Source organism: Cicer arietinum, chromosome 1 (assembly GCF_000331145.2).
Source record: "Cicer arietinum cultivar CDC Frontier isolate Library 1 chromosome 1, Cicar.CDCFrontier_v2.0, whole genome shotgun sequence".
Lineage (NCBI taxonomy): Eukaryota > Viridiplantae > Streptophyta > Magnoliopsida > Fabales > Fabaceae > Cicer > Cicer arietinum.
Window position 1 is genome coordinate 37674786 of NC_021160.2, and position 10545 is coordinate 37685330.

The 10545-nt window shown below is 32.3% G+C and overlaps 1 protein-coding gene across 1 annotated transcript; it reads left to right on the forward strand.

Moving 5' to 3' along the window:
- Window positions 1-3222: 3222 nt before the first annotated feature.
- On the forward strand, window positions 3223-6370 carry LOC101504550 (uncharacterized). Its single transcript, XM_004488561.4, has 6 exons — window positions 3223-3299; window positions 3554-3705; window positions 3790-3917; window positions 4899-5329; window positions 5660-5740; window positions 5875-6370. The coding sequence occupies exons 1-6, from the start codon at window positions 3265-3267 to the stop codon at window positions 6119-6121; spliced, it is 1074 nt and encodes a 357-aa protein (XP_004488618.1). The 5' UTR covers window positions 3223-3264; the 3' UTR covers window positions 6122-6370.
- The last annotated feature ends 4175 nt before the right edge of the window (window positions 6371-10545 follow it).

Below are 10545 nucleotides of genomic sequence, written 5' to 3' on the forward strand. Positions count from 1 at the left end.
TGAACAAGAATCATATTTCCCAACATTTCATTCGGGGTTCGCTACACACGGAGGTAGTCCTATTTTATAATAATTGAATTAATATGACTAATTAGAGTTTGTAGGATTTTAAAATATGAATTAGAAACTTTTATTAGATATTGTCTGGTTTAAATTCTGCAACTGTGTGGTATATGTGAAAAAAGTTTAAGTTTTTATTTTTAATGTGTTGAAAGTCTTATTTAGGATATATGTGATAAAATTTGAATTTATGTGTGACATATATGAAAGTTTTAATTTCTATATGTATGTGATGAAAGTTTAAATTTTTATGATGTAACAGATTAAAGTTTTGATTTTTATGATACTTTAATAAATATATGATTTCTTGATATGTGTAGTGGAAGCTTTGATAAACAAACCATTAGTGCTTTAAATTGTTTCCACAAAATATTTTATTATCATCAAAACAAGTAAGGGTCATAGTTTTTCAAACCAACTTGGTTCTAACAAAACAGAGACGAGTATGACAAGAATCACAAATAGATTAAGCAAGAACCACAAATAGATTTACATACATACAAGCAAGACTTACTAATATACAAGCAAGAATCACAAGGAAATTTACTAATATACACGAAGAGACGAGTACGACGCAAACAAGAAAGGAGACGATGAAACAGAGACGCGCGGAGGAGGTTAGGGATGATGTTGATGAGGAAGGACGAAGCAAACAAGTACTTGGCAGAGGAGAACGACGCATTGGAGGACAATGCAGAAAAGGATCGCAAATGGCAGCAGAAATAAGCGTGGATGGCAGTAGAAATGAGGTTTTGGCTTTTGGGTTTATGGAATAAGGAAAGACAATGTAGTAGGAAAATAGTGGGGAAAATCTACACCCACATCAAATAAAAATGGTTTTTCTTTTAAAATGTGGGGCGAGTTTGGGCGGGCTCGGATTCAACTTCCATGCCTACTTGATTCAAATGTTACTCTTGGTCTTTGAATTAGATGATCAAAAAAGTCTTTTCTTTTGTGATCAGATAATCATTTAGTAACTTATATATAAATTCTTTGTATATGAAATATCAAACGTTTATTGCAATGTCTCTCATTTATATATAATGACTTGTTCTATTAGTAAACAAAATTACTCGTGCATTAAATAATAAGATTCTTTGTGTTAATTAACACTTATATTATTATATCTAACTTACTCACAAAGTATGCTACTTTAAAATAGTTACTATTTGATATAAATCATTTCTTCTAACTTAATCTACACACTAGGAAATATAGTTAGGGGATAATTGTTCTGATTGTTTTTGTTATCATCAAAACATCAATTAGTGGATTGTAGTTAAAACTACTTTTACATTAATAGGGTTCGTAACAAATACTTTTCTGTTTTACAATACACTAATGACATTGTCCACCCATAATCTAGCATTTATCCATTAATGCAACGCAAGGGGACATTTATTTACACCTAAAAATAAATAAATTGGTAGCCTAAAACGACAAGCAGTCAAATTTAAGGTTAATCGGATTTCCATTAGTTGAAGTTAGGTCAAAAGAATAAAAGACAACAAATTAGGGTCAAACGAATCTTTCTCAAGTTTACAAAAGTCCACAAAAGTTGTGAAGGCACAAGAATGAGCCAAAGCTCAATAAAACTTGATAATTTGTCAATTACTCCTATGTTCCATATTTTTAGCACCATTAACTATCAACACACGGGCACACGCGAATATTGACAACAAGAAATATCGTGAAGATAAGCCAATTGTGGGGTGTCACGTCTCTCCAAGAAAGACAAAAAGGATAAATCTACGAACAAACTCATCAGATCTAGGTTAATAGCATAAAAACGAATATTGACAATAAGAAATGTCGTGAAGATAAGCCAATTGTGGGGTGTCACGTCTCTCCAAGAAAGACAAAAAAGATAAATCTACGAACAAACTCACCGGATCTAGGTTAATAGCATAAAAACGAGTATTGACAACAAGAAATGTCGTGAAGATGAGCCAATTGTGGGGTGTCACATCTCTCCAAGAAAGACAAAAGGGATAAATCTATGAACAAACTCACAAGATAGGCTAATAGCATAAAAACTGCAAAATACTTACAAATGTGATAAAGTCTACAAATATGACAAACTTGAAGTATTCGAAATATCATTTCATCTAGAGCTGCATCATTGAAGACGTTAAATTCATTTATTGAATTTACACTAGATCAAAATTGATCTCTCAATTTAAAATCAAACGAACACTACCATAAGATGGAAAATCAAAACAACACTACAACAAGGTAAAAAACCAAAACAATGTCGCACTAAGACGACAAAATCACAAAAAAAAAATTGATTATGCATGAAATTAACTTATTTCAATAAAAAAAAAAATGATAAAAACGATTTAGAGAAATAGTTTCATACTAAAAGTTGATGATAAATCATTTAAGGAAAGAAAAGAGAAGTAAAACCAAATAGAGGAGGGAAGGAGGCGGCTATTCGGTTTTGAAGAGCAGCTAGCTATGTGTATAGACTTGATGTGAAATTGATGTAAGCCTTTTTATTTTGTTCTAACCAAAGAGATATTCTGTCTTACATTGCATGAATTATTAAGAGATATTCTGTCTGATGCAGTATAACTTTCTTTTTGGGACTCCATTGGACACATAGATGGTGGACCCCTTTTTTCATAGTCAAAAGAAGGTCCTCACATTCCCTAGTTTTCCAAGTCAACCTACCCTTTACGAGGACTATTCTACACACAAAGATGAAATTTATTGATGCCTTATTAATTTGCCACTATTACTCCATAATATACAAAAGTTACAATGAATCCACAATTAATTGACAGAACAGAACAACGTTAAATTGGTTTGCAACAAGGAATGCATATAGCAATATTATTATTTCACGTATAAAGGTGAAGTCAAAGAAAGAAAGATGAAGAATGGGGCCAAAGAATCTGGAATCTTAATCATTAAGAATGTGCAAGAATGATATTCGATAGTAAGTCAACAAAGTCTTCAAGGTAGTAGATATGAGAAGAAGCATGGACAGAGATAAAAGAAAAAAAGGGTGTTAGAGAATCAGAAATAAATTCAATGGAATCTTCCATTGATGCAAGTTGGATCCATTGTGACAATCTCTATAAACTTGGACTCTTTGTCTATAAATACCATCTCACTCCTACTATTTACCTCAAGTTCAGTTCTCTTCTAGTATTTCTTTCATATCTAAGAGAATTATAAAATTCACTTTAAGGAATTATGGATTGCAGATTTGAGACTGCAGAAACTCGAAGGTTATCTTTCTTTCTTTTAACCATCTTCGTAGTTTTAAATTGTGATCTGCAATTACGGTTGCAACAGTCATATTTGTCTGCATTTAGCTAGAGCATAATAGTTTGCAGTGTTCCGCAACTACGATCATAATGGCATATATATGCATAATTTATTGAGAATTATATTGTTGTGCATGTGCATCTTAACTAGAATAAAATAACTAATTATATATTTAAAATGGATGTATACGTAATTAACATAATACAAAATATAGGAACAAGTGTGCAGCATGCTACAGGCAATTCAACAAAGTGGAGCACCTAGTGGAGCACATGAAGATCTCTTACCATTCTGTTCATGAACCAACCTGTGGCATTTGCAGGAAACACTGCAGATCCTTTGAGTCTCTAAGGGAACATCTTATAGGTAATTAATTAATTAATTAATTATTCATTGTGAATTTGTCACCATTGAAATTTTTTAAAATGATCTATATATATGCTATTGCAGGTCCATTGCCAAAACAAGAATGCAGAGAGATCTTTGCCAACAGAGGGTGCAAGTTTTGCTTGAAAGTCCTTGACAGCCCTAATTCTCGCAGGATCCACCAACAAAAGTGCCAACTCTCTGGATTAAATGTATATATCAATAATCTATCAACTTCATTCTCACTGAACTTCAATTAGCATATCTAGTTTCTTATTGGAGGATAATATAGTACTTCCTCCTGTCCTTTTTTATAAGAGAAAGTTGGATTAAAATTAAGTCAACAAAAAATGATATATGTCCTCCACATTATAAATTAGATATAACTACTTTTGTTGACCATATTTTAACCTAATATGTCTCTTATAAAAAGGATCAAATGGAGTAATATATATATATATATACATATGAATTCAAAGTTCTTAGAAACAATATTTAGTTAAAAATTTTACTTACCTCTCGATTAAACTGGAAATTTTTAGACTTCTTATCACTGAAAATTGGAAGGATAATACAAAAAAAAAAAAAAAGCACCTTAAAACCAACAATTTAATATTCAATATTTCAAATACATGTTTTGAGTTTCAAACAAAAGTGATATATTTGTAGGGCCGGTAATGGGCATGTGCCAGCAGACCAACTGCAAGTCCAATTTTTTTTTTTTTTGAAGAGTGTTATTGGATTCAAAATATACTACTAAGAGATAAAAAATCACTTTGTACTATAGGGATAAAAAATTAAATAAAAAATGCCCATAATTCAAAACTAAAAAAGGTCAAGATTTTTTGACAAAAAATTAATAAGAAAAATAGAATTAGAGTTTCAATGTTATTGATGATGTTTACAAGTTGTTTTTATGTTATTGATGTTATTTATAATATAAATATAGAACGATTATTTTTAAATTTTTTATATTTTTTATTAAGAGCCTAATTTTTAAAATTAAAACAGAACCTCTAAAATGTACGATACATTCTTGTATATTTAGTTTAATATTTAAAACCATACATCGATTTTATTTGATACACTTTGTCTATATTTAAGGTTTGAGGGAGTAGAGTAGTGATATCATATTAATTAATACTATGAGTTGGTTTTGGAGTAATGAAGCTGATTCTCACTCTTATATATAGGGAATAAGTGGTCGTTTTTCAAACATGGGAATTCGTGATAATTTGACAACTGGTGGTGGAGCAACAACAAGAGGACCACAAGTAGTTGCACTAGCTTGTAAAATGGTGGGAGGTGGAAGTGATGGGTCACTAGATCTTTGTGGAAGAGTTTGCTTAATCGATGAGCATGAGAACATCATCTTCCAATGTTATGTCAATCCACTAATTCCAATCACAAACTACAGGTATGAAACAACAGGTATGAGACAAGAATACTTAAGGGATGCAATGCCATTGAAACTTGTGCAAAGGAAGATTCAAGATTTCCTTTGCAATGGTGAACCCATTTGGACAATTCGTTCAAGAGGTGGAAAAGCTAAGATTCTTGTTGGTCATGGTTTAGATCATGACCTTGCCTCTTTGCAAATTGAGTATCCAACAACAAAAATAAGGTAAATTATATTCACTCTAAAATACTTGAGCGTGCACATTCGCTACTGAATTTGGATCATCTAGGACTGTAACATTAGTTAAAAAAAAAAAATATTAAATCTAAGTTTAGTAAGAGTTAAAAATTTATACACTTAAATTCAACGACTCTAAAATAATTATATAACTTAGATCTTCAATACACATTGATATGTCTCCATAATAATTACATAAAAGTGGAAGAATATGTAATTCTAAGGATAAAATCTTTTTAAAAAATTGAATAGACCAAAATCATATTTATATTAGAAGTACCAAAAGTGTGATTAACTTATTAATTATTATGTCAACAGGGACACTGCAAAATATCCTCCACTCATGAAAACTAGCAAGCTCAGCAATTCACTCAAGTACTTAACACAAGTATATCTTGGGCAAGTATCATTTGAATTTCATTTTATTTTATTGAAAAAAAATGTTAAATGTCAATTTGTCAAACTTACATACATATAATATCTATTTCAAATAATTAGACATATAATTTGGTGCACATATATTATACATACAGGTATGACATTCAAAATGGGATACAAGATCCTTATGATGATTGTGTTGCAGCAATGAGACTCTACATGAGAATGAAAACACAAATACACAAAATAGAGGATTACCCTTTGGCTTCTGATCCACAGAACAGGAACAATTTTGCAACATGGAGGCAAAGTGAGCTTGAAAGAATGAGTCCTGAACAAATGCTTGAGATCTCAAGATCTGACTACTACTGCTGGTGCATGGATTCCTCATATAGTCTATGAATTAGTTATTAATGGTGAAACTAAGCTAAATAGAGATTCAATTAATGAAATTCATCAGAGAGATGAATTCTTAAGTTACTACAAATTTAACCTATGCATAATTAATATTAATATATATAATAAAAGTAAAAAAAAAAAGTTCTTGGTTTAGAAAAAATAAATAAAATACACCAAACTAATTAATGGTGTCTTATTTAGTAGCTTAGTTAGTGTGCAATAGCTAAAGTATATTCATCTAATGCATGTATGACTCTATTTATTGAAAACAATATGAGTAATATTTTTATATGCGTGTACTCTAATTTTTGTACTTGTTAGAAAAACTAAAATTCACTTTTCAACTATATTTACACTGAATGGCCATTTTCAAACACCAAAATATTTATGGTGCCATTGTTTAATTTGTAGTCCCCAAAATTATTATAATATTCAATTTTAGATTGTCGGCTTCCGTAATATATTTGGTCTTGGTTGTTTTATTTTAATAATTTCTATAATATATTTTTATAGAAGTTAAGGGGTAAAAAAGTGAACTCTTAGAGAGTATATTTATTGATGGTATCTAAGTAAATTTACTCATATAATACCTTAGCAAAAGTGCTAGTTGTACGAACAATCTGTCCAATAGACTAAGGATTGGTCATAAGAAATCCACGTGAATTAATTAAAATTTAGCGACCAATATACCGGCCATGTATAAAAAAATTTAAATGAGTAAATTGTAAGAACCGGTTTTAGAAAAAAAGGTTAACATAAGTAAGTTTTAAGGTGAGGTAGTATACCCACTTTTTCGTTTTCTTAAAAAAATTTGTTTTTGGCAAATGTGAGAAGTTAAGTTTTACATTGACTATGAATTAGTTATATATTGAATATATAATAGGTGATCTATATACCTAATGCATTTAGGTTTTGAGTGGAAACATGGTGTCAGAGTATCTTGTGATCCCGAAACATTTGGTTCGTTGTTGCTTTTGTAGTATCAGACTCTCCAACAATATTGGATTCAAGTGTGTGTGGTTAATCCTACATTTATTATGAATGGGTTAAATATTGGATATATATTGTTGGCTTTTGAGTTTCAAAAACTATTTAAAAATCACAATTTATGCCACCAAGAGTATTACTGGGTTGAGTCACGGACTAGGTCGCTCTCTTTAAAACGTTTCGAGGCACTGCCCGAAATTGTGCAAGGCAGACTATCAACCACGAAGTCTCCAGGATAAAACAGCTCAGATACTCTATATCGGAGTTCTACTGCATTGTAGAAAACCGTTCTAGAATTACACCCTCAATATGGCAGTTAAAGTCACTCTCAATATGACAATTAAAATCACTCTCAATATGGTACTATGACCATTCATAACTACGGCATAATAACCGCTCAAAAAAGAATAAAAATGAATGGACTACAACATAATAACCGCTCTAAAAACAAAGTGACTACGGCATAGCAACCGCTCTAAAAAAAAAACCGAAGGGACTGCGGCATAACAACCGCTAAAAAATACCGAAGGGATTGCAGCATAATAACCGCTCTAAAACCGAAGGGACGAAAAGAAAGGGGAGAAGTGGCTAGAAAATTAGGCGAGCAGAATATAAGAGGGAGAAAAGAGAAAGTTGGGAAAAACATCCAACTTTGGTGTACTTTTCACAATAGCTTGAAGCTCATTATAGAGTGATGGAAGCAAAGTCACATATGTTTTCTAAACAATGTGGGACTTTAGTATGTATAGAATTGAAACTACACAAAATATGATAGTTTTTCAAAGTGGGATTTCAAAAATATTCTTTCCAACAATCATATGTTCCAACAATCCCCCACTTGAATTAAAAAAAATGTTTCTGAAATAGCATCAAATGCTTCTATAAGATCGTGCATAAACAAATGTGTCTCTCGACTTGAACCTTTGCATAGTAAGTAAGATTCAAATTCAACAAGAGTGACTCGTAGTCTTGAACTCTATCTCTGACATCAAACCCACACACAACCTTTTCATATGTGTATTCTTAAAAGTCCGTGCATTAATGGCCCTGCACGTGTATCCCAGTATAGTGAACGCTCTAGGAATTCTGCCTCGAAATTCCATAGGAAGCGGCTCCACTTCCACATTCACATAGGTGAGTCTATCAAGAGTACTCCTGTAGCTAGGTACTCCCTCCACATAGAGTATAGATCTCATTAAGAGTTCCTATTACCTCATCCTATCATCGCTTCAGGAATCATGTTTCTCTAATTTATAATAACATGTTCATCTCATATCACTTCACGACTTGTTATTACCCATTGAACCTAATTCTTGGGATCTCCAGTCTTTTAGGTCGGGTTACCATCATGAGTGACTCTATAGGCATTAGTCTCATCCTTTAGGATGTATTTATGACTTTCTCTGTAGCTAATCCTTTCGTCAAAGGATTTGCTAAATTCTCATCAGTGCATACATGATCCACTATAACAACTCATTTAGAAAATAACTTTCTAACAGTGTTGTGCTTACGACGAATTTGTCGTTTCTTATCTTTGTAGTAACGATTCTCAATCTTCGCAATAGCCGCGGTACTATCGCAGTGGATCAACGCATCTGTCATAGATTTTTTTTTTCCATATAGGGATCTCAACTAGCAAACATCTCAACCAGCTTGCTTCTTCACTAGTAGTAGCTAGTGCTATCATTTCAGACTCCATATTGGACTGAGCCAATATCGTCTGTTCTTCGATTTCCAAGATACAACACCACTCGCTATATTAAAATATAGTCATTGATTGCTTTGGAGTCATCTGATAAGATGTTCCAATCAGCATAATTGTATCCTTCAAGGATAGTAGGAAATCTTCGATAATGTAATCTGAGACTCATGGTCCTTTTAAGGTATCTCATGACTCTTTCGATAGCGTGTCAATGCTCCATACTAGGTCTACTAGTAAACCTGCACAATAATCCCACGACACAGGAAATGTCGGGTCTAGTACAATCAGTGGCATACCTGAGGCTGCCAATGATGCTCGCGTATTCAGTTTGTCTAACACCTTCACCAGTGTTCTTGAAAAGCTTCACACTTGGATCGTATGGTGCGCAAGCAGGTTTACGGTCAAAGCAATTATATTTCTTTAGGATATTTTCAACATAGTGAAATTGATCCAAAGAAATTCCCTTTTCTAACCTAGTAATCTTGATTCCAAGGATTACATTTGCTTCTCCTAGGTCTTTCATATCAAAGTTGTCACACAACAATGATTTCAAAATATTTACAGCATGAATGTTTGAATCAAATATGAGTATCTCGTCTACATAGAGACATATGATAGTGCAAATGCCATTTTCAAATTTGTAGTAAATACATTTGTCACTTTCATTCACTTTAAACTCATTCGATATAATAAAGTTATCAAACTTTTCATGCCATTTCTTTAGAGCTTATTTAAGACCATACATGGATTTATCTAACATACATACTCTGTATTCTTGTCCTTGAATTACAAAACCTTTAGGTTGTTCCATAATAGATTTCTTCTTCCGAATCACCTTTTAAAAAAGTTGTTCTAACATCCATTTGGTGTATCACCAAGTTAAGAATAGTTGCTAGTGATATAAGTATTCAAATGGATGTTATTCTAGTGAACGGTGGAAAAGTGTCGAATAAATATATATTTTCTCTTTGTCTAAAACCGTTGGCTACAAGGTGTGCCTTGTATTTATCAACAGATCCATCGGGTTTTAGTTTCTTTTCCAAAATCCATTTACAACTATTGGTTTGCAACCAGGAGGCAAGTCTACTAAATGTCAGGTTCGGTTAGAATCTAAACAATCCATTTCATCGTTTATAGCTTCTTGCCATAGATCTACATCCAATGATGACAGAGCTTCTTTAAGATTTGCAGGATCCTCTTCTAAATTATAAGCCATATATTCTAGTCCATAATCTATAGCAACTCTTACTCTCTTACTCCTTCGAGTTTCTGTTTCGTCTTGTTTGTTGCTTTCAATGCTTCTTGTCACATGAACTTGACTAAGTTTGCTGTCCCCACTATTTCACAGTAACTTGACTAGGTTCGCTGCCCCCACTATTTCTCGATTTAAAAGGGATTTATTTTCATAGAAGTCAACTTCATTTGACTTTATGATCACTTTTGCGTTTAGGTCATAAAACCTATACGCTTTGTTCTTTACCGCATACCCAATGAATTCTCATTCATAGGCTCTACTGGCGAGTTTAACTCGCTCGGGATCGGGGATTCTGACATAAGCCAGACCACCCCATGTTTGAAAATAAGACAAGTTTAATTGTCTTTTCTTCACTATCTCATAAGTAGATGTTTTGTTTTTAGATTTAAAAACTCTATTCAAAACATAACAAATAAACAATATATTTTCCGCACACCAATGATATGAAGCACAAGAGTTAAGCATACTAGCAACAACTAGTTC

What these genes read in the sequence shown, in the direction of transcription:
- LOC101504550 (XM_004488561.4), top strand. Translation starts at nt 3,265, where the DNA reads ATGGATTGCAGATTTGAGACTGCAGAAACTCGAAG. An exon ending in TCTAAGGGAACATCTTATAG is followed by an intron (nt 3,706 to 3,789) that starts GTAATTAATTAA and finishes ATGCTATTGCAG; the next exon opens with GTCCATTGCCAAAACAAGAA. An exon ending in TATCCAACAACAAAAATAAG is followed by an intron (nt 5,330 to 5,659) that starts GTAAATTATATT and finishes TTATGTCAACAG; the next exon opens with GGACACTGCAAAATATCCTC.